This window comes from Pseudomicrostroma glucosiphilum (assembly GCF_003144135.1).
Source record: "Pseudomicrostroma glucosiphilum strain MCA 4718 unplaced genomic scaffold BCV69scaffold_13, whole genome shotgun sequence".
NCBI lineage: Eukaryota > Fungi > Basidiomycota > Exobasidiomycetes > Microstromatales > Microstromataceae > Microstroma > Microstroma glucosiphilum.
Window position 1 is genome coordinate 25,341 of NW_020289925.1, and position 23,921 is coordinate 49,261.

Here is a 23,921-nt window from a genome sequence, read left to right on the forward strand (position 1 = left end):
GTCTCCTCTCCACTACCATACAGTGGCGCGGTGGAGGCCTGCGACGTCCCACTCAATGTCGGCGTCTCCCTCACCGCGGCTCAGTCCGCCAGTCGAGTGAGTAGCAACCAAGTGATGATACGCAGCGAGGGGGTGCTGTCTTTGTGCTATGACGCCTTCCTTCCCCTGTGCCATACCTGACCACTGCTGTTCTGTCTTTGCTCTCGATCTCACTTTTGCGCAGTGACCCATGGGTGAGCAAGCCGTCGTCGTCCTCGATGGCCAGGTCTTCCTCCTCTTCCTCGCGGCCCCACGGCGTCTCGCGCTCGGCTAGCACGAGACCCTGTCTTGCCTCGACGTCCTCGACCGACGACGCTGCAAGTGCGTGGGCTCGCGACGATCCTCTTTCGGGTGGTTCAAGTCCAAGACAGGAGAGGAAATACACCCAGACAGCAGGAAGCTCCTCTCAATCTAGTCACAGCACGCAGCAAGAGACAGCCTCACGCCCCACATCCAACGGCCACCTTGCCACCAGCGACGATGATTCAGGCCACGTCACGGCGGCGGGGAACAACAGTCAGGCTGACAGTGAGCCCGCCATCAGGAAAGCAGCAGCAGCAGCAGCGACCCCACAGCCACCGCCACGGGGATCTTCCTCATCACATCACACAGACCCCCCGCCATCCCAATCACAGACAAAGTCAATCGACTACAACTCGCTACATGCCCTGTGCGCCAATGGTGACCTTGACACCCTCAAGGCGTCGTTTGCGCAAGCGATGCAGGTCCTACGGGTCTCTTCCTTCGCTCTGGCCAACACGCCCAACCCTGCTTCCGGCCTCACACCCGTCCATTATGCTGCCAAAGAAGGAAGAGTGGACATTCTCAAGTGGCTCATAGCAGATATGGGCGCTCTGGCAAGCATGGAGGACCGAGAAGGTGAAGTGAGTAAGAGGTACTCCAGGAGAGAGGTGGGCTGTCACCGTTCTTCCACTGACACGGCATACCCCACCATCTTTGAACTGACAAGACTGCGCTTCACAAAGCCGCCTTGTGCGGCAAGCTTCCTGCTCTATCCTATTTGCTGTCAGCCTCGCAAGTTGACGTGGATGTAGTCGACGCTGATGGATGGACACCGATGCACAACGCCTGCTCGAAAGGATACCTCGACATCGTCAAGTACCTTGTGGATACGGCCAAGGCTTCGGTAGATCTGCAAGGCGGAAGGGGAGGATGGACACCGCTCATGAATGCCGCATCCAATGGCCACTTGCCAATCGTACGCTACCTCACCGCCAGATGCCAAGTCGATCCTTATACTCGCAACGCCAGTGGTGAGACCGCATTCGACGTGGCTGCAGCCAAATTCGAAGTCTACATCTGTCAAGTGCTCGAGGCCTACGAGGTTCAAAGACTGCCCCTTCTCAACGAGCCCAGCACTCCTCGTCCGACTTACAACCCTCTTCTTCTACATGTCACTGTGCCGGTGATCGTTCATCAGAACGAGCGGTTGGATACTCGTGTGTCCACTCTTGCTGTGCGCGGCGGAAGGCCTCGATGGAGCGGAACGAATGCTGGCCGTCCAGGCAAAGCAGATCGAAGGGCTCCCGGCACGATGCCAGCCGGGCCTCTGTCTTCATCAAAGACTCGCGAGATCCCTATGCGCAGAGAAGATGTACAGCTGCCCACCCGGCGAGAACCTTATAAGCTTCGCCTCCCTCACCGCCGTACACTAGCTCGCCCGGCCGCTGTTGTTGCGAACAGAGCTGTTGCTGAGGCTACACCTGACGACGGAGAAGACCTAGCTTCCACGCCAACACGGGAATCTGTCCTCCAGCAGAGCCGAAGCGGTAGTGCCGAGCCTTCTCACTTTTGGCTCAGCGAATGGCAGATCGACCGTACACACCCGCAAGTCGATCCCATCGACGGCTGGCAATATGCACAATCCTTCGATGCGCCAGAAGAGGCCTGGTCTGCGCAGGTTCCTCCACAGCTCGCCCGTCTACTTGAAGGAAAGGGTTTGGGAGCTGCCTTCACAAGGGCTCTTGCGGGTCAAGGTTCAAGCACAGGCGTTGGTGCTGATGACGAAGCCTTTCCTACCGACTGGGTGCGCCGTAGAAGATGGATCCGCGTCATGAGGCGGCGTCTAGACATCGAATTCGGCGACGGGCTGGAAGCAGCAGAGATCGAGACTGCTCCGGCCGGGGAAGATCGCGTCGCCTCTGCTCAACTGTCAGCAGCTCGGCAAGCTCGGTCGGAACTCGACGAGCTTCCCTCGACAGCCAGCTATCTTGACAGAGCTCGGGCATTGGCAGGCCGCGAAGATGGCGAGCAGCTTACTCCGGCAGATATGCTGGCCGATCCTGCCACCATCCCAAATCATATTGTGCGTCTCGAAATGGCGATCGGAGAGCTCAGATCAAGCGCCTTCGGAGACGATGACAAGGAACGACAGGTGCAAGCAGAGACACTACTGAAGGAGTATACATTGCGATTGGGACAATTGAGACAGGCCGCAAGCAGCGAAGACGATGCAGAGAGTGAAGACGACGACGAAGAGGGCTTCATTTACCCAAACTCCTTCAAGGATACCCAATCTGTCATCACTCGCATCGACGGTCCTGCTCCGAGCGCGACAGAAACCGTCACCGGCCTGCGACCGCCATCGGTGCGTCACCAGAGCAGTTCTTCCACATCGGTGTCTGGCGACCGCACTGCGGGTGCAACATCTGCTGCTCAGCGACGAGTAGCAGACTTAGCTCGGGCAAGCGAGTTCCGCGTGCCGACGAACGAGACGCCTCAGTCGCACCAGCCATTCTCTTCAAGACCACACACAGTCTTGCAGCCGACGTCTCTTGCTCCGACCTGGGAGCCGGACGTGAACGCTCCCGTCTGCCGTCTGTGCTCGAAGCGTTTCACCTTCTTCACACGCAAGCATCACTGCAGACGCTGCGGACGAATCTTTTGCGCCGAATGTTCTGCTTATCGAGCCCAGCTTTCAGCAGACGAGCTGGTGATCGATCCTGCTCAGCCTGAGCTTTTCCTCGGGGAGAGCATGGGCGGGCTGTCTAGAATTTGCGGAACCTGTGACGCCGAGCGCCAGCTTCCCGAAGCTCTCAGGTCGAGCACAGTACGAGGCATGGCAGCGATGGGCAGTCTCAATCTCGGTGGAGGCTCCACCGCTTCCTCTTCGGCAACCTCTCGTGCTTCGCAGCTCAACGAGTGTCCCGTCTGCAACACATCGCTTGCGCTGTTGGGTGATCAGTCTGCGCAGGAGATGCATGTGCAGACCTGCCTCGAGACCGGCGGAGCGGGAGGCGCTGCTTCTGTGCAAGCAGGTCGTTACCTCGTGTATCGACTGCCGGCCGAGTCACCTATCTTGGGTCGCGAATGTGTCATTTGTCTGGAGGAGTTGGACCTTGGCCAGATGATTGCAAGGTTGCCCTGCCTTTGCTTCTTCCACCGCAACTGCATCGACAGTTGGCTAGGCAGGGGCAGGAGCTGTCCCACTCATGCCAGGTAAAGGAGCCACAGGTCCTGAGAGTCACGTCTGGCCGACGTATTGAGTCGAGAGATGTGTTGATCATCAATGTCCACCATTCGGATTAAGCAAGCTCGCTCCCCAGCCTCTGCTGGCTGAAGCTGCAGCTGAATCAATTTAGATACCATCATTATAATGCTGTCTGCGTTCACCATTGACTGACAATACCTCTGCTCCAGTACTCTCCGTATTTGGCCTGCAGCATTGCGTCCTGCTGCAGTAGCGCCTCCCTGAATCTCTTTACCGCGTCGGCGTTCCTGTAGAAGATGAAGAAGAAGTGGAAATCGAGGAACATGGTATGCAGAATCCAGTCGAACCTGCGCACCTCTTCTTCTGGTACCTCAGGATTCGCAGGGTCGAAGGTGGAGCGGTACGGCTGAAGAAGGAGGGTATGCACTAGGGCTGGTGGGATGCGTGCAGTGTGTGCGAGTCTGGCGAGGAGGACCATGCGGTCCTCCTTGTGGATGCATTCTTCGAGTGGCTCGGATGAGAGGAACTGTGGGCGAGGTCAATGGCCAAAAGAAGATCCATGAGCAAGGACGTCCCCTCGTGTAGCAGCTTCCCGCGCACTTGGACTCACGTGTATGCCGTCGGCATCATCCTTGTCAACGATGATGCTATCGGGAGAGATGTCCCGCAGAGAGAATACTCTCCTTGACCTAAATTCCGCGAGTCCCATGACGGCTCTCGCCTGCTCCATGCGCACCTTGGTTGGCCCAATCGCCGGACCAGGAGGGATCAGTCCCCGACTCATCAGGTCGTCTAGCCACCCCAGCGTCTCTTGGTAGCCCGAAGCGACGACATCGTTGAAGCGGTGGAAGCAGCCGGACATATTGGAATTCTGGAGGCGCGAAGAGGCCTCATCGAGCCAGACGAGGGGATTGGCGTGTAGGCGACCGATGAACCGTGCCACGGATCTGATACGGGCGTGCCACTGCTCGTGTACGAGCTGAGGCGCATCGGTACCTGGACGAAAGTAAGAGAGTGGGACTGCATTTGGCATTTCCGAAGGCTGTAGTGGTGAACGAACACCGTAGAGCATATAGCGACTGCAGTAGGAAGGTACATACGCAGGTCAGAGAATACATTATGCATCAATTCGCCAGACGCATTGAGCTTCCCTTGCGAGACTCACCTTTCGTTGTCAAGTCTCCGCCGCTCTACAAGCCGTTGTAGCTCCTCTTCTTTCATCTACGGACGGAGACGAGACAAGATTAAGTGGTGAACAGCGAGCTCAATGCGATCCGTGCCTTGCTCTAGTGGCAACACTCACCGATGATAGTATCGCTGCTAGGTCGTCCATGTTCCATGCCTGAGCTGAACTACCCTTCCTTGTGCTCTCTTCCTTACTTGCTTCCGGCCCATTCACTTGAGTGGGTTCCGTCTTGGCGACGGAGACCTCTTCGACACTGCCTCCGACAGGTTTCGACAGGTCCTCGCCGGTCTTGGCCTCTTCTTGCCCCTTCCGACGGTTCCAACCAGACCAACGGAAGGAATTGGTGAGGGTGATGCAGTGATGTGCGTTGGCGTCGAGCAGAACAGATCCATCGTGAGGCGCGTGCAGCGCAACTAACAGACGACTGAGATTCGGAGGTCGGAAGCGGTCGGAATCAGTATGGTGTTTCAGACAACTCAGTGATTCTGGCATGTGCAACTCACAAGGTCCTTTCCACGCTCTCTTTGCCCGTTTTCCTCTTGAGTACCAACGGGACGGGATATCGCTTGTCCTGCTGGGCATCTTTGCCCTCCTTCTTGGTCCAAAGCATGCTGTTCTTGCCAGGCGCATTGTGCGAGAGGGCCAAGGTCAAAAGAGCCATTGTGTGATCGTCTTTGGGGTCCGCTGGCGTCGGAGAGGAATATAGGGGGCCGAGGTATTCGTAATGGCTGTAGACCTCGTCATAAGCTAGGAGCGAGACGGTTGCGAATCCTCCTTCGACTGCGAGAAGCCGGGAGCCAGAGCGGAGTCAGCATCTCCAGACCAGAGTTTGTGCCAGATCGGACTCAAAGGGACAATTCGATTAGACACTCACGTTGGATCTTGTGCCACATACGAGGAAGGGACAGTAGGACCAGATGAAAGCTAGCCTGCAGCGACTGCGTAGCGTAGTGGTGCACTCCTTCGATCGGAGGCACTCGCTTGCTTTCTGAGCGCTCCGGCTTGACGACGAGCATCTGAAAGCCCCTGAAGCCCCCTTTGTCTCGCTTGGATAGACCCGTTGGACGTGAGGAGCCAGAAGCTGATGGCGACGAGACCCATGGCCCTGTGTGAAGCTGGTCGAATTCGAAGAGCTCTGTCATGCGGACCGGCAAGTCAGACTCTTTCATGTACCGGCCGTATGCGCCAAATGCTTCTGATGGGCCCACTCACCTCCAAAGTACGAAACAGGTGCTAAGGTCCCGAGCTGGAACTTCTGGTCGTCATCACTGTCCAGCGTGCGGCTGAGGAGCCAATCGCGAAGGGTGGTCCATCCGCTCACTCTGTCCTTCAACAGACCAAGATAGTCGAGATGATACTGCAGAGTATCCTGCAGCCAGTGCACAGAGGTCGAAGATCCTGATGAGTTGTGGGTGTCGGTGGAGAGAGAGCCAGAGTCGGTAGAGACCTCCAGGTGCTGTCTTTTCAACGGTCGCTGCGACGTGGGACCAGGCGACGAAGATGATGATGCCGGAGAGGGAATGAGTGCAGAGAGTGCGGGCAGCTTGGCTGATCGAGACGGGTCATAGTACATCATCCGGTGAAGCCAATACTGTGATGCTCAAAAAACAGGGAAGACTGTGAACCTCACCTTGTCGCGGTGAGCAGCGAGCACCATATGGGTGACGCGGTAGAGATAGATTGGTAGCCGTCGGCCCGCACGGACGCGGACTGGCAAGCGGGGAGAGGTGTCTGTAGCAGGTGCTTGGTCTCTGCCTCTCTCTCTCTCTCTGACCGTAAAGGCTACTTGTCTTTGCCCTTAGGCGAGCTGTTCTGCGACAGCAGCTTCCCTCGATCATGGAGTACTTTCCGCTCTGGTGCTCCCACTCCGTATCTCGCCCGAGTCGCATCGCTTTCCGAGCTCCGCCAGAAATTCTGTCTCGCAGGTGACCCCTGGCGGCGCTAAGGCAAAGGCGAGTTTCCGCCCTTGAAGGAGTGATGGAATGCCCAGATGACGCTCATCTCCAAGCAGCCGAGGTTCCTTCCCATGCCCGCCCAGACTGCCCGGACACCGACAGCCGTCGTGAAAGGGTCGCTTTGGACCAGCCGAGCAGCGAGACCTCGCACCCTGGGGGCCGCCGGCTTGGCCGAGGCAGCAGCTGGCCTCATGCAAGATGGCGGCGCAGCGCATGCGATCAACCCCGCACTGCGTTTCGTACGGTTTTAGCATCTTGCGCGCCCCTTTGGCGAGGACACCTCTCACTCGGACCTTGAATGATACGGTGGTGGGAAGGAGCACGCTGTGGTAGCTTTTGCATCCTTGATAGTGGCAGTCTCGCTTCCTGTCCTCTGCACGTATATATCTGTCTTCCCTGCGCTAGGGCCTGCTTATAACCCTTGCACCTCTTGCGCAGATAGCGGCGTAGGATCCTGTTGCAAGCGCAGGACCACCCCCTCAATCTGAGGCTTACACAATGGACACTTCTTGGACCAAAGGCGGCCAACAGTCTACGTTCGACCCCCAGCTATGCTACTTGGGTTTCCTGGAACAGGAGTACGACTTCATGCTCCCAGCTAGTGGCTGTAGCCCATCTGGCGCCTCGAATCAGACCTGTACCTGGGACGTCACGACGGTAAACACTCTGTGGCACTGGAAGACCGACGACTTTCCTCCACACAATCCAGGCTCTTATCAATGCGACAACGTGCGTCATGCATTAGCTCCCGATCTCAATGACCCTTCGATGGGCAGCTACGTCTGTGGATGCGGAGAAAAGCCGGGCGTTGTGACCGAAGACAATAGAGCCCGCTTCACAGTTCCCTGGAAGGCCTCTTTCGGCAAGCAATGTAACCTCGCACGGTTGATTGAGTTCAAGGGCAATAGCTCGGGATCGATGGTCACTGGCTCTTGTCTGACCGTCGCTGGCTCGCACGGCAATACCGGAGAAGTCTGGGCTGATCAGCCTGCCACGCAACTGCCTCCCTCACCCACCGCTTTCTCCGTTGTCGATGGCATGGGTATCGCGTTCCCTTGCGATAACAAGCCACATGAGTCCTCGCCGACTACAATGGTCTGCAATTGCGAGGGAAGTCTACCAGAAGCCCCATTTGGCACGCCGCTCGAAAATCGAAACGCATGTGGTCTGGCCGAGGAGAAGAAGGACGTCGGGGCCATCGCGGGCGGCGTCGTCGGAGGTCTGCTGGGCGCCCTTCTCATCGTACTACTAGTCGCATTTTCTGTACGACGACACAAGAGGCTCCAGACACACCCGTATGCCGAAGAAGACGGGGGCGCTGGTATCGAACTGCAGCCAGTGGGCCAAGGGCTCTTCTTGACGGGATCGAACGAAGGACTACGCAACATCTACGAGCACCCTCCTGTGTACCCACCGGTCGATGTAAGCCCTGCCCTCAGCGAGCGCACCGCATCGACGCCTTCTACCAATTCCGTAGCGCCCAGTGCGGTAAGCTCGGCAGATTCGGCGCAGACGGCATCAACCGAAGCCTCGGAGGTATCGTCCTTGCCGGGTGGCACATCAGAACAGCCGTCCGAAGCTGCAATTACAAAGGCGGGAGCATCCTCACCATAGAGACTTCTAAGCATGTTAGCAATACACGTGATAGAACTGCAATCAGATCCAGCTCTTTCAATGCCATCCTGATCGCGAGTAATGGTGCATGATATGCGCGCGGTGTCCCGCCTTGCCACTGATGTCCGATGTGTATCTGCACTGCCACACTGTCATATCACTTGACATCGTCTGAGCGCCCACCTGACCTGTCCACGTACGAGAGTGGACTTATCTCCCGCCGGCTCAAGCGGGACGTCGCTGTACGATGGCGTGTATGACGCGAGGATTTAGCCGAAGCCTTGCCATGCCACTGCTGTACTGCCGGCGCCTGGGTGCAGGCTTGGCAATCAGGTGCATTGCGCGGCGGCAAAACCCGGGAACCGGCAGGGGCGGAATCTACGCCGGCGATGCGGGGAAAGCAGCGGGTATTTATGCTTCCCCACATTCGGCATTCTCGACTGGTTTCCCCTTATCTCACCTCCTCCTCACTCAAAGCAAAGTGGAAGATGACCGCATACACAGGAGGCGCGCCAGTCACAGAGTATGCCTCCATCGATAACGACCAGACCTATGCAGTTGGCTTCAGCAAGATTGAACCTTTCTTTCCACCTGAAGCTCTAAATGACCACCTCGTACTCCTCGCAGCCTTCCGTGATCTCAAGTCACGATGGAGGAGCACCCGCCATCACGGGGGTGGAGGCTCGGCAGTAGCCCCGCCGCCATACGTCAATGGCTCTAGCAGACCTGCGGATCCGATTGCAGCAGCCCCTGGGTATGAGGAAGCGGCTCAAAAGACGAGCTCTGCCGATGAAGACAGCGCCTGGACGGCATTCTTGACAAGAGCCCTGGTGCGATTCGAGCTGTACATCTCCAACGTGCTTCCACCTCCGTCCATTAGGATGGGCGTGCTCAGCCTTGCTCGAGCACCGTATTCAGCGGACGAGAATGACCCGATCGCCCAAGCCGAGCCTATGCCTACACATCTCCTTCCTCCCCTGGACGTCGCAATGATCTGGCATACCTATTTGCTAAATCCAGCTCGCTTCCGAGAAGACACAGTACGACTCACTTCACGGCAAGCTCTTGCTCACTGGGCTTTTCCCCTCAGTCAGCTCGCCGCTTGTCTCAGACCGACCTATAAAGAAAATGGAAACGGCCAGACAGGCAGACTGGACAGCTCAGCAGCCGCACAGAGCTGGAACGACAGAACCGGGTCTGCATTTGACCCACTTCCCGTCCCAGGTGCAAACAGCGACATGCTAGGAATCTCCGATGAAGGCACACACGTGCAATGTCCCCGGGCGGGCTGTGCTAGGGCAACCTACGTCTCTTACGCAACGCTCGGCCAGTCCCCTGTAGGAGATGGCCCCGCTTGGTCTGCAAAGTGCGAGACATGCGGTCAAGTCATTACACCTGGGACCTTGTGTGGTCGAAGATTCCTGACGGACCTGGACACCTGGGCGAGCGGGGCAAACGATCGGACAGGCTGGCGTCTGCGTGGCGGTATCCTCTCTCCGCGAGACAACGGCTCCTTCTACTTCAAGGACCCATACGGCCCACCTCTGCACCGACTCATTGCATACCAACGCACCCTCACCGCTGGTGAGATTGGTCGCTTTGGGGCGCCTTGCGTTGAAGAAGGCGAGGATCGTTACGGAAAGCTTGTGCTCGGGACGCAGCTGGCAGAAGAAGTCTTTGCTGATGCAGGATGCGATGTGAATACCATGGCAATGACGTTCGAGGACAAGGTCGTCGCCTCTGCACATCAGTACGAGAAGGAAAAAGATGACATCATGATCAAAGGGGGCAACAAAGAAGACCTTGCTGCTCGTACAGCTCTGCTCTTCTCGTACTACCTGCCCTCTGGATCTAATCCTGTCAGTCCTGCATCTCTTGACCTGGTGGCAGCCACCCACAGACAGGAGCGGATGATTGTATCTCTGGACAACCTTTCATGGGTGCCCCCTTCCAACCTTGCAACGACCCTGGATACGACGCTCCTCTCCGCCGCAACGAGACGCTACCACATGTACATGCACCTGTGCTTTGCCCATTCTCGACTGGTCTTTGCGCCAACGCTGGACATCGATTTTGCATGGCACACACATCTTTTGATGCCCCGCTACTACGAGGACTGCTATCAGCACCTCGGCAAGTTCGTCGACCATGCAGACAAGGTGGAAAAGGCCGAGTTGGGCAGGGCTTTTGAGCGCACCGCAGAGGAGTGGAAGAAGAGGTACAGTCGACCTTACTCGCAGTGTGGCTGCACATCAAAGGGTACGGGCATTGCGGGCAAGCGCAAAGAGCTCATGGGAGGTCTCAAGGCCCGACTCAAGGGCAAGGGAAAGAGTGCCGCGGTCGCCCCAGTAGAGGTAGTGAACGATCGTGCCGATCATCCCAGCGACCACAATGCCATTGCCGTCCTCAATCCCGCCACCAAGCAGGAGATCACCGATGCACCCGGCGATGATGAAGGAGGACACCGAAGCGCTTTTGGGTGAGTAGCGAATGTAGTGAAGGAGGACATCTTTTCTGTGGTCCTCCACACGTCTCCTCGAGCTCACATCTCCTCATCACTTGCCCACTCTCTCACACCCACACAGACGCTACAATTCCTCGGAGCTCACCTCGCCTTTCCTCACATCCACCCTCTCAAATCCAAGTATCCCGGGGCACGACTTTCCCAAGCGACATCAAGTAACAGGCGCTCTCGGACTCATGCCAGGCGATAAGTTGCGCAAGAGCGATGATGGGACCAGGCTGATCCGGTCGGATCGGACTAACAACGGCTCTACTGACGTTTAGGGGATGGCTGCAGGGATGGGGGCACCCATGGCGATGTACATGGGAGCCGCGGGTGGTGCCTGAGGTGGCAGTGCCGGTTGCCAGCCGAAGCAAATCAGATCAAATCAGACCAGACCAGAACAAAGCAAACCGAAGCTGACGCACAATTCTTGACGCCTGCTCATTGTAAATTGACTTCGCTTCGATTCGAATATTGTACATAGTTTCGCTCGGACAGAAGAATACCAGAAGGGCTCAGGGGCAGGAGAAGAGACAGAGTAAGGACGAAGACTTTGAATACAGGAGGAAGGAATTGCAAAGGGATCAGGGGTCAGGACAATCGAAAAGAAGAGGGAATGTTCTATCATGTCGCGCGTAATCAGTATAATGCGTGTGTAGGGAACGTCCTTGTGCACAGCATGCGTGCGTGCGGCCAATGAGTGTCGAGTGTGAAATAACGAGTATCGAGTATCGAGTGTGAAGTATCGAGTGTCGATAAACATCCTGTCCTTCCTTCAGCGCAGTCCATGCCAGAGCGAGTCCTCCTCTGGGTCCAGCAACTCGATGCGGGATTGCCGGTTGTCGCTCCTCGATCCAGCAGCGCCAGCAGCAGCAGTAGCAGCAGCACCACCACCAGCACCGGAGGCAGCACCGGTAGCAGGAGAAGAAGAAGAAGAAGCATAGACGCCCTCGCCACCAGTTCCAAAGCGAGTTGGCGGCAGCCAGAAGCGCTCTTCGTCTTTTGCCTTTTTCCTCCCTCCTGCACCTCCTCGTCCAGATGTTGCACCACCCAGCTCCTCTTCCACATGTCCCTCAGAGGAAGAAGTGGTGAGTGCGCGTGCCAGATCCGCACCAAGGATGCCAAACGCTGCTGCTGGGTCGTAGTAAGATGCGGCAGTGGCCGAGAGGGGCCGCTGGGCGGGGGCAGCAGAGACGTTTGATCCCGGAGCGGATCCAGAGCCGGGCGTGCCAGCGTATCCCCGATCTTGGGTAATCGTCAGGCCGTTGCCCGTCGAGTAGCGACGGCTCTCCTCTGCCTCTCCGCGTGCAGCAGGAAGTGCAGAAGGCGGGGTGTTTTGTCCTCCCCCACTCCGGCCTAGGCTTGAGGGCGGGCGAGAACTCGAGGCCATGGCCGCCATCGCCGTCGAGTCTAGCAGGTCATCATTGCTGTACTGTAGCTCCCTCTCGGCCTTGTCTGCTGGAGGCTGAAGGCGAGAACCTCGACCCCTGGGTGCGGCCCTGATCACTTGGAAGCCACTGGAGGGACCAGGAGACATCATCCCCTCGTCCTCGGAGATTCCGCCCAAGCCACCTCTGCCTGCCTCTGCATCACCGCCACCGCCGAGCTTCTCCTTCCAGTTGCTCAAAGCCGCTTGCATCTTAGCAAGACCGTTCCACGGACCATGCTGCGTGCTGAGGGTAGAGGTGCCCCAGGTTCCGCCCAAATTGCTCTCGTCCTCTTCCGACGTGAGGTGATCCTCCTCTGAGGGTTCCTTTCGTCTAGACAAGAATTTGGAACGACGACGCGATGGCGCGCCTGCACCTTTGCCCTTGGTAGAGCCAGAAGCGGCAAGTCGAGCCTCGCGGCGCGATTGAGCTCGGGCAAACGAGGCAGCAGCGGCTGTACTGCTCAGCTCTGAAGCCTGCTTGCCACTCGCAGACCTCTTCTCCTTGTGCTCTTGCCCGCCAGGTCCCCTGCCCACCGGGGCGTACTCTGCTCCAGTCTCGCCAATTCTCCGGCCTGAGACACGCTCGAAGCCAACGATCGGGGTTGGCAGCCCCTCCCCAGGAGAGCGGGCTGAAAGCGGCGCGCTGTTGTTCATCTGCTTCTCGTCGTCGTTGCGCTCGTACTGGAGGTACTGATTGTAGGCGCCAGCGCTAGTGAAGAAGTCTCCGCCTGGGGATGTAGCTGAAGTAGGCCGGCCTGCGATGGTCAAGGGTGCAGCTCCTCCTGGTGACAGGCGCGAATTGGCATTGGCAGCATTGGCAAAGTCTAGGTAGCTTGCAAAGGACGCTTGCCTAGAGCGGGTGAGGGGGATATTTGCGTCTCTTCCTGAGGCGTAGCCTTCCGGTCCAACGAGCATCATGGACGAGCGGCCAGACAGCGAGTCGCCCTTCTTCATGCTGGGCATGTCTGACAAGCTATTGTGACCTATGCTGAAGCCTCCGCTGGAAGTACCTCGCCTGCTTCGTTTCGGGTTCGACATCTGGAGAATCTTATCCCTCCTTCTTGAGATCATCCTGATCGCTCCGCCGATTCCGCCACTTCGAGCATTCAGCTTCTCATCGTAGGGTACCCTCCAGAGCATCCTGATGATAGCTTCAAGCATCTTGACGAGAAAGATCAATGTGAGAACGCCGAAGAAGATGCCTTGTAGTAGCAGAACGACATAGGTGATCCATGCCGAGGCTCGCGTTGACAGATCGACGATCGGGGTGAGGAGGACCACCAGGACCACGGAGCCAACCCGTAGAGCGGTGGTGAAGAAGCAGATCGGACCCATCATCCCGCCTTCTCCCCAAGGAAGCCAGAGCATCGATGCGAGGCCCATGGATACTTCAAGAACGAGGAGGATGATGGCTTGCGCCGAGCCAGACCGCTGCGACGCTCCAACAACGATGCCGGCAATCAGTGAGTACGACAGCGTCACGGCATAGAAGAGCTGACTTCCGGGGGAGTAGGTGTTGTAGACCGGACCCAGGGCCAGAAGAGTCTCAATGTCGTCGTAGAGTTTTCGAGCTGGGCTCGATGCGATCCGCCAGACCAGGTATGCAGGGAGGATGACTGAGATGATGGCGAATGCTACCGAAGCCAGAATGACGGACTTGGTGGAGAAATTGTTCTCACTTGCATTGGCGAACTGATTCACCGAGAGAATGGTGATCGGCAAGTGGAACATGACCACTGCTCGCACAATGTTGCCGTGCAGAGCAGCCCAGTGTAGGTGTGGGCTTGGATTGAAGCCTCGAGGCCAGGACCCGAGGAATCCATAATAGGAGTTCCTCGCATCCTTGACGTTGCCGTCGGCATCCATGAACAGCTCGCCGTCTTTCTGCGAGTGAAGGCCAGCCGCGCCAGGGTCTGCTAATTGGTAGTCCAGTCGATTTTCTCTCCTGCGTTGAAGCTTGGTCGCTGCCAATGCGATTGTGTCAATGAACCAGCCTACAATGGCCACTGCTACAAAGATGGCGACAACGATGAGCCAGATGGCGACACACGTCGAGAAGAGTCCGGAGTCGTCAAGTCCGATCATGGAAGCGAATGCAGAGAGGCCAGTATAAGGACCATTGCCCCCCAGGCTGAGCAGTGCTTGCGGTACCGAGGCGTCCATGTACAGGATGCTGGAAGGAGTGCTCATCTGCGTCCCGATATCTCCGGTGGGCAGGGTGGCATTTGAAAATGTTGGACCGAATTGGTATGAGCTTTCGTTTGGGATGAGAGTCATATTGCCGAGGAGAGAAGCCCAAGCTGCTTGGCGGAAGAAGGGGTAGCTGAAATCGGGCCACCTGACGGCAAGCATTCCGAGCATCGCCACGAATTGCAAGTGAAAGAGGATCTCCCAGCAGCCGGGAGTAGCAAAGCGTAGCAGAGCCGGTGAAAGGACCATCCCCTGGCCGCTCAGCGCCGAGATGATGACAGGGTTCAGATGATCCCTCAGGAAGGAAGGCGAGCTTCCTTCTCGCGCACGATTCTTGAATGCCCTAGACCTTGTCGTAGCAGCTGTGATGGCACGAGCCATCGAGACTGACACAAAGTAGCCGACAAAGAGAGCTATCGGCAGCCAGAACATCAGGGTCCAATACCACGCATCTTCGTCCAGATAAGGGGACACGGGGACGTCGACGCAGGCGATGACTCGGGCCGGCTGAGAGTAGTCTATGAGGAGGATCTGAGTCCAGAGTGTCCCCATCTGGTAGGTGGCATTGAGAGGTACATTGACTTCAAACGCGACCTCTCCAGGTCCGTATGTACAGGAACTGTGACCGACATACTCCTGAGTGGTGTCTGGGGCAGTAGGGTAGATGTTATCGCAGAGGTAGGTGAGATTGCTGAAGACGCCGAAGTTGAGGTAATTTGTGGTGGCTTGAATTGCACTGAAGTAGCTCGCATTTGCTCCATATGCCTGACTGGCGATCTCGCCCACGCCGAGTATCCGTAGCACGGCCTTGTGGGGAGCTTCGCCCAGCACGCTACTCTCCGGAGAGTCTTCGTACTGTGCATAGACTGCCGACAAGTTGAGCCTATTCTGAGGCTCTGCCATGTCGAGGCCATTGAGGTTTGAGCATTGTGAGAACTCATTCTGTACTCGAGGCCTTCCTCTGTGGTTCACATGGGCTGGAGCAGGCCCCTGAAGTACAAAGGGGACCTGGGTATTTGAGAGCTCAATGGTAGGATTCGAAGCAGCGGCGACACTGGTTGCGGTGGCCGTGGCACTGGCTACCTTGGTCAAAGTGTTCAGTACACCGGACTGGGCGAGCGCAGGGGTGCTCGAGAGCGAGAGCAGGATGGCCACGCCCAAGACGAGTAGGCGGGGATAGGAGACATGGCGTGTGTGGGAGCGCGCCATGATGGAACGGCGCCCCGATGGCGGTCCCGTCTACGAGGTAGCTCGCCGAAAGCTCTGCAGCTGTGGCTGTGGTTGCGAGGATCGAGGCCAATGCTGTGGTCGAAGGAATAAAAGCGAAAGGGGCCAAGGAGCTTTTCCTAGGAAGGTCTGCAGAAGCAATCCTCGGCTGTCAGCGCTTGGACCTCCTCGAGATCGTGGGAGAGAGGCCAAGCGGGGTGCAAAGGGCGGCGGCGGCTTCTGACCGGTAGCGACGAGGGGCACAGGAGGTGGTTGTGTAGAGGGATGTATGCACCAATCTCGATGGCTCTGCTCTGGGGCAGGCTGGTCGCGAGAGGATGATGCGAGGTGCTGCTCACTGCTGAGGAAGAAGGTGTGACAGTGGTCCCCTTTTTCTTTTTCCTTTGGCGCCTTTTGATTCCCAGTCCGCTCCCAAGATCTTTGATCGGAGAAGCTGAGCAGGAAAGGCCAGATCAAGCAGGGCGGTGTTGGGGGGGTGAAAGAGGAGGGAACACGGTGAGGAGGAGGAGGAGGAAGAAGACGATGAGCAAAGGCCCTGGAAGGGAAGAAGGCGGGTGCGGTATTGGCCCTGGAGTGGCCTGGCCTCTTGTGTGGGCGTTGGTGGTGGGTGTGCTGCCCTTCGACCCTGCAGGGCTGCTGCTGCTGCTGCTGCTGCTGCTTGGCGGTGATGTGCGGTGTGGGTGAACCCTTGGCTGGTGCTGCTGCTGCTGCGTCACTCCTTCAGGGCCGGCAATCAATCAGGGCGCGCACACACACACGCAGCCACAGCCACGGACCTCAGCCGACTGCTTCCTCGCTCAGCTCCCACGCCGCCATGCACAAGCCAGCCAACCCCGACGCCGCACAGGACCCTCGCTCACTCATACGCCATGCACGCACACACACCTGAGACGCCGAGGCAGGAGACTCACGCTCCACCAACCCAACCCCAGGCCCGCCTTTCGAACAAGGACAGATGATGAGCTTCCATGAACGATTACAAGCAGACACAAGGTCTTACATGACAGCCGAGTGACCAGAGGCCAAGCTACCATTCAGCGATGTGCTGCATGTACAGCTTCCCATCACCTCGTCGAATCTTGCGCCCCTGTTCCCAAAATTCTCACCCCCTCCTTCCGCCAATCGGAACGGAAGCGGGAGGACGCCCTTCCCCCGGTGGCTGCACGCCTCGTGCCGTGCGTGGCCGCCCATGACTGCCGGTTGCGCTTGCCGGCGGGGCGCAGTGGGCAGTGTTTCCCGTCGAAGGCAGGCGCAGATGCAGCAAGCACGGAAGCAGGCAGGGGGGCACACGCACATACACACACACGCCGGCAGACAGGCCTTTGCTTGTCAATTCAGGAGCTGCTGCTGCTGATTCCTATTTCCATACATCCGCACATTCTTGTTTGTATCCTGTCAGACCCATTCGCATCGCATCGCATCCTTCTCCTCTTCTTCTTCCCTCCCCATTCACCACGATCACTCGCAGGATCTCTCCTTGATCGGCTCCCTCTCATTCCTTTGTGGGCTCTTCTCTCCCTCCCTCCTCTCTCTCACTCTCTAGCTCTTACTCTCGTCCTCCGCTCGTTCTCGCCCTTCATCTTCTCCCACCATGCAGTCGCACTTCCTCTTCTTCATTCTTGCGCTTGTCGCCCTCACCACCAGCCACTCGGCACATGCAAAGGCCCCTCACGCCCGCAACGTAGCAAGACCTAGGGCGCGTGCTGCTGCCGACCTTGACGCAGGTGAGCTACCCTGCTAGGCGACAGTGCTGCAATCAGCAGGACAGCTTCACTGACACTCTTGCACCCGGACCTGCCTCTTTCGTCCTTCATCCATGCAGCACAATCCTCGGAAGCCTCCCTCGCTCTCTCCATCTACAACAACGTCGGCACCACTGCCTTTGCAGCAGCCACTGCCGGCGCATGCGCCGTTGGCTACCAGACCTACACTGCCGCATCAGGTACCGTCCGGTGCTGTGTAGGATCCGTCGTGGATGGCATTTGCTTCTCAGACACAGAGGACATCGTATACGATGCTGACCCAGAAGCAGTGCTGGATGGATCTGTAGATCCCCCAACGGTGGACTCGACTGCGACTGCTGCTGCTGGAACCGTCGTGGTTGGTACTGCCACTAGCACCTCGACGACTTCTACCATCAACTACCTCACTGCAACCAGCTACAAGGCAACTGCTACCGGTGGAACCTCTGCGGCGGCTGCAGCAGACGCAGATGAAGCTACTACCTCGACGAGCTATAGCCAGCTGAGCCAGTCCCTCACACCAACGGGCAGTGGGACTGCATCAACCAGCAAATCGGGAGCTGGAGGACTGGCAGTCGATGTGGGAATGATTGGGCTGCTGGGATCGCTCGTGGCCATTCTGGCTGGAGGAGGCGTGGCGATGCTGTAGATCAGTCAGGGACTACTTTTACCCCCTTTTCGCAAAGGACAAAGCTGCGTAGCGCTACTCCAGGGGAGTCGCTGTGCTTCATCGCCTACCCGTCGATCGCCGATGCCTTTACTTTTATCCATAGATATCTCACTCTTGGACACTTCATACCGCTGTACCGAGCCTGGTCTTGATCTAGCCGGTCCTCTCCCTCTCCTTCCCCTCCTCTTCTCTGTACTGCCCCTCCTTCATCCTTCGACCTGTGTATGTCACCCATTTCCCCCGTCTGCTTTGATCGTGGCAATCTGTCCATACATACGTTTGCGCTATCAGGCTCTCTGCTGGTACTTTGAGCAATGGAATAGGCATCACTTGAATCCCGATCACGCTCGTCAACGCGTTTCTCGCTGTCTCCTCTCCCCTCTCCTCCGGTCTGCAATTGGTGACCTGCTTGCTTGCATACAATGTCAGGAGTCAGGATGCAGCCCATGTGCTCAGATCCAGAACCATCGCATTGCCTTGCCTTTTCGCGTCATGTCGTGTCACGACCTGTATCCATACGGAGGGCCCGAGTGAAGCGATTGGCTGGTGGGCTGGTCCATGCAGGTCGCGCATGGCCTGCGCCTCCTCTGCTTCCGACGCGTGTGGGTGTTATTCCGTAAAGGCAGGTAGGCAGGCGGGGCGGCTGATACACGCTACGCTACGCCTTCCACTATTACTACCACCACGAACCATTCAGCTTCGATACTCATCCTCGACCTCGAAACATTGAACCACCTCAGGGCACGCTATTCCACTCATTTTCAGCTTCTTCAGAGGAACGAAGTCTTCCTCTCCATAGCACTTCGCAATGTCCTCTCCACGCAGAGCACGTCCTTCCACATCCAGCGCCGCACCCGGCCCATCAGCAGCAGGGCCCTCAACGCCAGCCAAGAGCGGCAGAGCTTCCACCTCTACCTCTACCAACACGCCTGGCACTAGCACTGGCACTGCTCCTCCTCCTGGTGGTGGTCTTACCACAACACCCCGCGCCTCGTATCTCCCTGCGATCAGCTCTCCGCTCAAGCTCGCACCGCTCAGTAGCTCTCCTCTGCGCTTCCAGGTGGAACGCTCCCCTCGCGTCTCGACTTCTGCTGGCAGTGCAGCGGGTAGAAGAAGCTTGCTGGGGTTGGAAACGGGTGTTGCACAAGCAAACGCGGCGGAAGAAGGCCAAGAGGGAGAGGAGGAGGACGCGGCTGGTACATTGGCAGCGGGGGCGGGAATAGCAGAAGAGGATGAGGAGCGTGTAGAGCAGGCATTGCTCGCGGATGCGAATGCGGATGCAGAGCAAGAAAGACTGAGCAAGAGACCAAGAGTAAGCGCTGCTGGATCTACTCCTACTGGAGGTAGACAAAGTCGAGCTTCACAAGGCGGTGCTAGCGCTGCTGGCTCGCCGAGAAAGAGCATCGTGACGACGGGGAGGAAATCCAGAGGCAGTCTGCCCGCTCCGCCTGCTACCGAGGCAGTAGCACAGGTCACAAACCTTGCTTCCAACGAGGTCGACAATCTCGGCGAGGACGACTCTCTCGACGCGGGCGCCGCCCCTTCCTCTTCCACAGTCGTCGCGGCAGCGCTAGCGCAGGACTTGTCCACTGCAGGACCCATAGATGAGAGCAGGCTAGCAAGACTACAGCGTGGACTGGAGCGCTTCCTCGGACTACTCGATGGCAAGTCCTCACTGGAGCACTTCCTCCAGGCTTTTCCCACTTTGAGTGCAGAGGAGATTGAGCCTGTTAGGGTGAAATTTGTGGAGGACGTCAAGGAGCTGATCAAGGTGAGTGACCGTCTCACGGAGCGCGGAGAAGGCACTACGGTTGGGGTAAATTCACGCGTCTCTGACCACGTCATGTCCTCTCCCTCCCGGCACGCTCTCTCCACAGTCCGGTCACCACTCCCTCACCGAGTCCTACGACCTCCACGAGCGTCTCCCCCTCCTCGAGCAGCTCTGTCTCGAAGCAGATCGACGTGCAGACCGTGGTCTCCCCCTGGACCACGAAGAGATGAAGGACGTCTTCCGCCCCGACCTAGACATCTCCACTGCTCTCAACGCTAAAGCTCTCCAAGGACGAAGGGAACGCGTCGCCTCTCTCGAGGAACAATTGGCGGAACTGGAGGCGGCAAACGCACTTGTGCATGCTAAATTGGTGGGAAATGTGGACGAGGCAGAGAAGAGACAGGCAGAGGCAAAGGCGCTGTTGGATGCGCTCGAGGGGGCGGTCAGGGATTTACAGCCTGATGCGGCATTGGAGAAGAGGATGAGGAGCACGTTGGATGGGCTGGCGAGTGAGCTGGGACCTAGGGTGTAGAGCTGAGAGGAAGGAACACTTTTTTTTACGACTGCAACGAGCACGACTATATTTATTTCTCTTCTGCCTGCTAGACGCTCAGTCTCTTTCAGTACCTCTCCCATCCTGATACGAATACCATCTTTCCGCATATCTTCATCGCGACGCCCGACTTCGTGATCAATGCGCTCCACTCGTCGTCCCCTCCGTTTCCCACCTGACTGACACATTCTCACTTGCTCACAGTACAAGGCAAGGCAAGGCAAGGCTATGCAAGTCAATGCACAGCACAGCACAGCAAGAAAAGGGGGCCATGATCAAGAGGTCGATGCAATTGAACTTGAATATGAGAATATGAATATGAGCTTGAATGGTAGAGTAGAATAGGTGGGGAGGGTTGGTGCGATTTGAGTACAAGTACGAAGTACGAGTACGAGTACGAGTACAAGTTTGGATACGGATCCGAGTACCAGATTCGAGTACGAGGACGAGTATGTATAGCTTTGTGTGGAGGCTCCGTGTAGTAGAATGGAGACGGAATGAAACGGGAGAACAGTGCATGAGAAGAAGGGAAGGGAGCGCGACAAGGCTCTTGAAAGGGAGAGAGGTAGCGTAGCGCACAACAGTAGGGCACAATAGAAGGAAAAAGGACGGAGCTGGTGAGAGCAAAGGTCGTAGACTGCGCTAGCGAGCTCACAGCCGTCTTAATCCACCCGCATCGGTGATCCTGGCACGGCATGTCCTGCCTCTGGTCCTCCGAGGTTGAGTCCACTGAGGTTGAAACCTCCATTGGGTGGCTGCGGTCCTTTGTTCCTCCTACCCAAGAGAGTAGCGTTGCCCATGTTGAGCTCGAAGTTCTTCCTCCTACCACCCGAACCACCTGCTGTAGAGCCACGGTCGCGCGTGCCCGCACGACCGTCGTACAAGGCTGCTTCGGCAAGCTTGCGATCTGCTCCACCACGGCCCTGGTACTGTTGATCGGCTCCTGGCTGCTGGGTAGAGCGCGAGGAGCGGGCATTGGCAGCCTGCTGTTGCGTGCGCTGTTGCTGTTCCTGGCGATACCTCATTGCGTCGCCCGCCCTATTCGTCGAAGGTGCTGCACCAGCCGCGGGTTGAGACGCTTCGTGCGAGTAGTCCTCTTCATCTTCCTCGTCCTCCTCATTGAGACCGTGGAGGTTGGCGTTGCCCTTCCTCCTTCCCTCCTCCTCTTGACGATGCACAGCATACGTGACGTCGAATGCCTCTTTGAGCTGATTGATACCAGGAGACATCAACGAACGTGGGTTGGCCGACTTCTTCATCGACTGCAGCAGCGGTGAGTCCAGAGGCATCTCCGAAGTGTGTGCAAGAGCAATGTCTGCCGAGTCGAGGTTCGGCACGGGATCCTTGACGTTGCACCATGGGTGCGCCAGGAACTCGTCAATGGTGTAACGACGGTTGGAGTCGACGCACAGCAAGTGAGTGATGAGGTCCTTTGCGGAGCCGGAGATGTCGTCCCACCAGGGGCTCAAGAAGGTGTAGTATCCCTTTGCCACCTTTTCTGTCAGGACAGAAATCGACTCGTCGTAGAAGGGTGGGAAACCACAGAGGAGAGTGTAGAGGACACAGCCCAACGCCCACATGTCGACGGACTTGGAGTAGCGCTCGTCCTTGACAATCTCCGGCGCTGTGTAGCCGACTGTACCACAGGGCGTCATTGTCGACTCCTCCCAGACGACTTTGCTGAGACCAAAGTCGGCAATTTTGACGACACCGATACCACCACCTCCGATGCCGGGCATGAACTCTCCCTCATCCTCCTTCTCCTCGTCGTACGGACGAGCCTTGTCGACCTTGGATGGAATGATCTTGATGGACTCGAACAGAAGGTTCTCGGGCTTGATATCTCGGTGAATTACTCCACGCTCCTCGTGTAGATAGCGAATACCGTTCGCGACTTGTAGGATGACGTGACGAGCAAGAGCCTCGGAGAAGTAAGTCAGCTTGACGATTTGATGGAAGAGCTCACCACCCTCTAGCAGCTCCAGAATGAGGTAGTAATGATCCCGTGATTCCGAGAATTCCAAGAGTTCCACAATACCGGGATGCTTGAAGTTGCGCATGATTTGTACTTCTTTGAGAATGTTCGCTCTCTGTGAGGGTGAGGGTGATTACGAAAAGAAGAAGCGAGGCAAGCGACGAAGGGGATGTGGCAACGTGGGCGAGGCAAAGTGAGGTAGGGCGAGAAATGGCGATGAAAAGGCAGCGGAGACAAGCGTGAGGGAAGAGGATGAGGAAGGGAAGGAGGGAGGACATTGCGTCAGAAACCGGTGTCGAACTATATCGGTGGGGACATTGCATAGGAAGCTTTTGCTCTTGCTTCCCCCTGCGTCCCCAGTGGCCAAAATCGAGACGATGATACGAACCTCTGTAACCCTGTTCTTCTTCCTCCATTGAGGGTCCAGGCGGGCGTCCTGGTATCATCGTGTCGAGGTTGGCCAAAGGGGTGAGCGAGGGCAAGAGAGAAAGTCGAAGGATGGTAGATCGGGAAGGCGACAACGGGTGGTAGGTGGGAGAATATGGCAGAGTGACACGGCTGTCAGCCTGCGTCCTTGCAGAGGGCGATTTCGAGGTGGGGGGGCAGGAGGTTGACACTAAAGGCAACGGGAAGCCCGGGGAGAGAGGGGGGAGAGAGGCATCTACTGGTAGATTGAACACGCCCCTGACGTGTGGTCAGGGACGCACCGCCTGGCGACGGGCGAACTGGAGAAGTTCGATGTCCAGGGCTGCCTGCCGCCTTTGGGCTACTGCTTGTAGGCTGCCTTGCCCACCCTCGTCTCGCCCCACCTCCTGCACGATACGCCCACCTCCGTAGCACGGGAACATCTACTCACCTGTGAAGTGTTGAGCTCGTACTTGCGCACGACTTTGATAGCGACTTTCTGACCAGTCTTCTTATCCCTTGCCTTGTAGACATTTGAGAATGCGCCACTGTCCAGACACGGGAAGAGGGCAAAAGATCAGTCAGTACGTTTCTTCATCGCCATGCATCGTTTGAATCGAATCGAGAGGTGATTCTTCCGACGACACTCACTCTCCCATCTTGCAAATGAGGGTGAAGCGGTCCTCGAGGCCAGCATACACAGGCAGCTTCTCTGATGCCAGCCGCTCTTCCTCTACGATTCTCTCTGCCTCCTTCTGGTATTGTTGAGCATCAGTTTGACGCGCGCCGCCGGCCGCTGCTGCTGCTGCTGAAGCCGCCTGGTTGCCACTCCTGTGTCCGCCAGCGGCGGTCTGTCCAGAGGCCATGGCCTGCGAAATTGCTGCGACTGAAGCCGACTTGTCATTGACAGCGTGGTGGTACACATCATTGGCGGTGGTGGTGGCGGACCCGATGGGAGCATGGGGCTGTCTGCCCGTTGTTTCCGCAGGGTGGCTCATGTTGTTGTTTCTGTGCTGAGTGGAGGAAGAGTGGCCGTGGTGCTGAGAATGATGTTGTGAGCTTGAGGCTGCTGCTGCTGCTCCCTGGGACGATGTCGACCCGCGGGAGGTATGCCCTTGCTGCTGCTGTCCTTGTCCAGCCTCGTATTGGTTATCCTTTGCAGCGCGGCCCTGACGAATGAAGGCCTTGAAATTTTCGATCACTGGCAT

At 57.4% G+C, this 23,921-nt stretch overlaps 8 protein-coding genes across 8 annotated transcripts; 5 read left to right on the plus strand and 3 right to left on the minus strand.

Moving 5' to 3' along the window:
- Positions 1-884: 884 nt before the first annotated feature.
- BCV69DRAFT_251674 (hypothetical protein) lies at positions 885-3,502 on the plus strand (the record flags this gene model as incomplete). Its single annotated transcript, XM_025490443.1, has 4 exons — positions 885-923; positions 1,010-1,732; positions 1,841-2,647; positions 2,720-3,502. 4 exons carry the CDS (start codon positions 885-887, stop codon positions 3,500-3,502), a joined length of 2,352 nt encoding a protein of 783 aa, XP_025346040.1.
- Positions 3,503-3,585: 83 nt separating this feature from the next.
- BCV69DRAFT_52240 (hypothetical protein) lies at positions 3,586-6,381 on the minus strand. Its single transcript, XM_025495344.1, has 7 exons — positions 5,889-6,381; positions 5,551-5,811; positions 5,180-5,456; positions 4,794-5,100; positions 4,656-4,711; positions 4,101-4,569; positions 3,586-4,016 (listed from the first exon to the last, which is right to left on the minus strand). Exons 1-7 carry the CDS (start codon positions 6,250-6,252, stop codon positions 3,669-3,671), a joined length of 2,082 nt encoding a protein of 693 aa, XP_025346041.1. The 5' UTR covers positions 6,253-6,381; the 3' UTR covers positions 3,586-3,668.
- Positions 6,382-6,673: 292 nt separating this feature from the next.
- BCV69DRAFT_284502 (hypothetical protein) lies at positions 6,674-8,333 on the plus strand. Its single transcript, XM_025493062.1, has one exon. The coding sequence runs from the start codon at positions 7,130-7,132 to the stop codon at positions 8,243-8,245; it is 1,116 nt and encodes a 371-aa protein (XP_025346042.1). The 5' UTR covers positions 6,674-7,129; the 3' UTR covers positions 8,246-8,333.
- Positions 8,334-8,680: 347 nt separating this feature from the next.
- On the plus strand, positions 8,681-11,503 carry BCV69DRAFT_284503 (hypothetical protein). Its single transcript, XM_025493063.1, has 2 exons — positions 8,681-10,724; positions 10,831-11,503. The coding sequence occupies exons 1-2, from the start codon at positions 8,734-8,736 to the stop codon at positions 11,030-11,032; spliced, it is 2,193 nt and encodes a 730-aa protein (XP_025346043.1). The 5' UTR covers positions 8,681-8,733; the 3' UTR covers positions 11,033-11,503.
- Positions 11,128-15,755, minus strand: BCV69DRAFT_52302 (hypothetical protein). Its single transcript, XM_025495346.1, has one exon. The coding sequence runs from the start codon at positions 15,577-15,579 to the stop codon at positions 11,527-11,529; it is 4,053 nt and encodes a 1,350-aa protein (XP_025346044.1). The 5' UTR covers positions 15,580-15,755; the 3' UTR covers positions 11,128-11,526.
- A 1,234-nt stretch (positions 15,756-16,989) lies between these two features.
- BCV69DRAFT_284505 (hypothetical protein) lies at positions 16,990-18,349 on the plus strand. The gene is made up of 2 exons (XM_025493064.1): positions 16,990-17,321; positions 17,420-18,349. The coding sequence occupies exons 1-2, from the start codon at positions 17,189-17,191 to the stop codon at positions 17,986-17,988; spliced, it is 702 nt and encodes a 233-aa protein (XP_025346045.1). The 5' UTR covers positions 16,990-17,188; the 3' UTR covers positions 17,989-18,349.
- A 1,272-nt stretch (positions 18,350-19,621) lies between these two features.
- Positions 19,622-20,312, plus strand: BCV69DRAFT_251891 (hypothetical protein; the record flags this gene model as incomplete). Its single annotated transcript, XM_025490451.1, has 2 exons — positions 19,622-19,780; positions 19,887-20,312. Coding segments are annotated over 2 exons (585 nt in total), but the record flags the coding sequence as incomplete, so codon positions are not given.
- A 683-nt stretch (positions 20,313-20,995) lies between these two features.
- On the minus strand, positions 20,996-23,921 carry BCV69DRAFT_251739 (Pkinase-domain-containing protein; the record flags this gene model as incomplete). The annotated part of the gene is made up of 4 exons (XM_025490444.1): positions 20,996-22,423; positions 22,697-22,744; positions 23,165-23,261; positions 23,365-23,921. The coding sequence occupies 4 exons, from the start codon at positions 23,919-23,921 to the stop codon at positions 20,996-20,998; spliced, it is 2,130 nt and encodes a 709-aa protein (XP_025346047.1).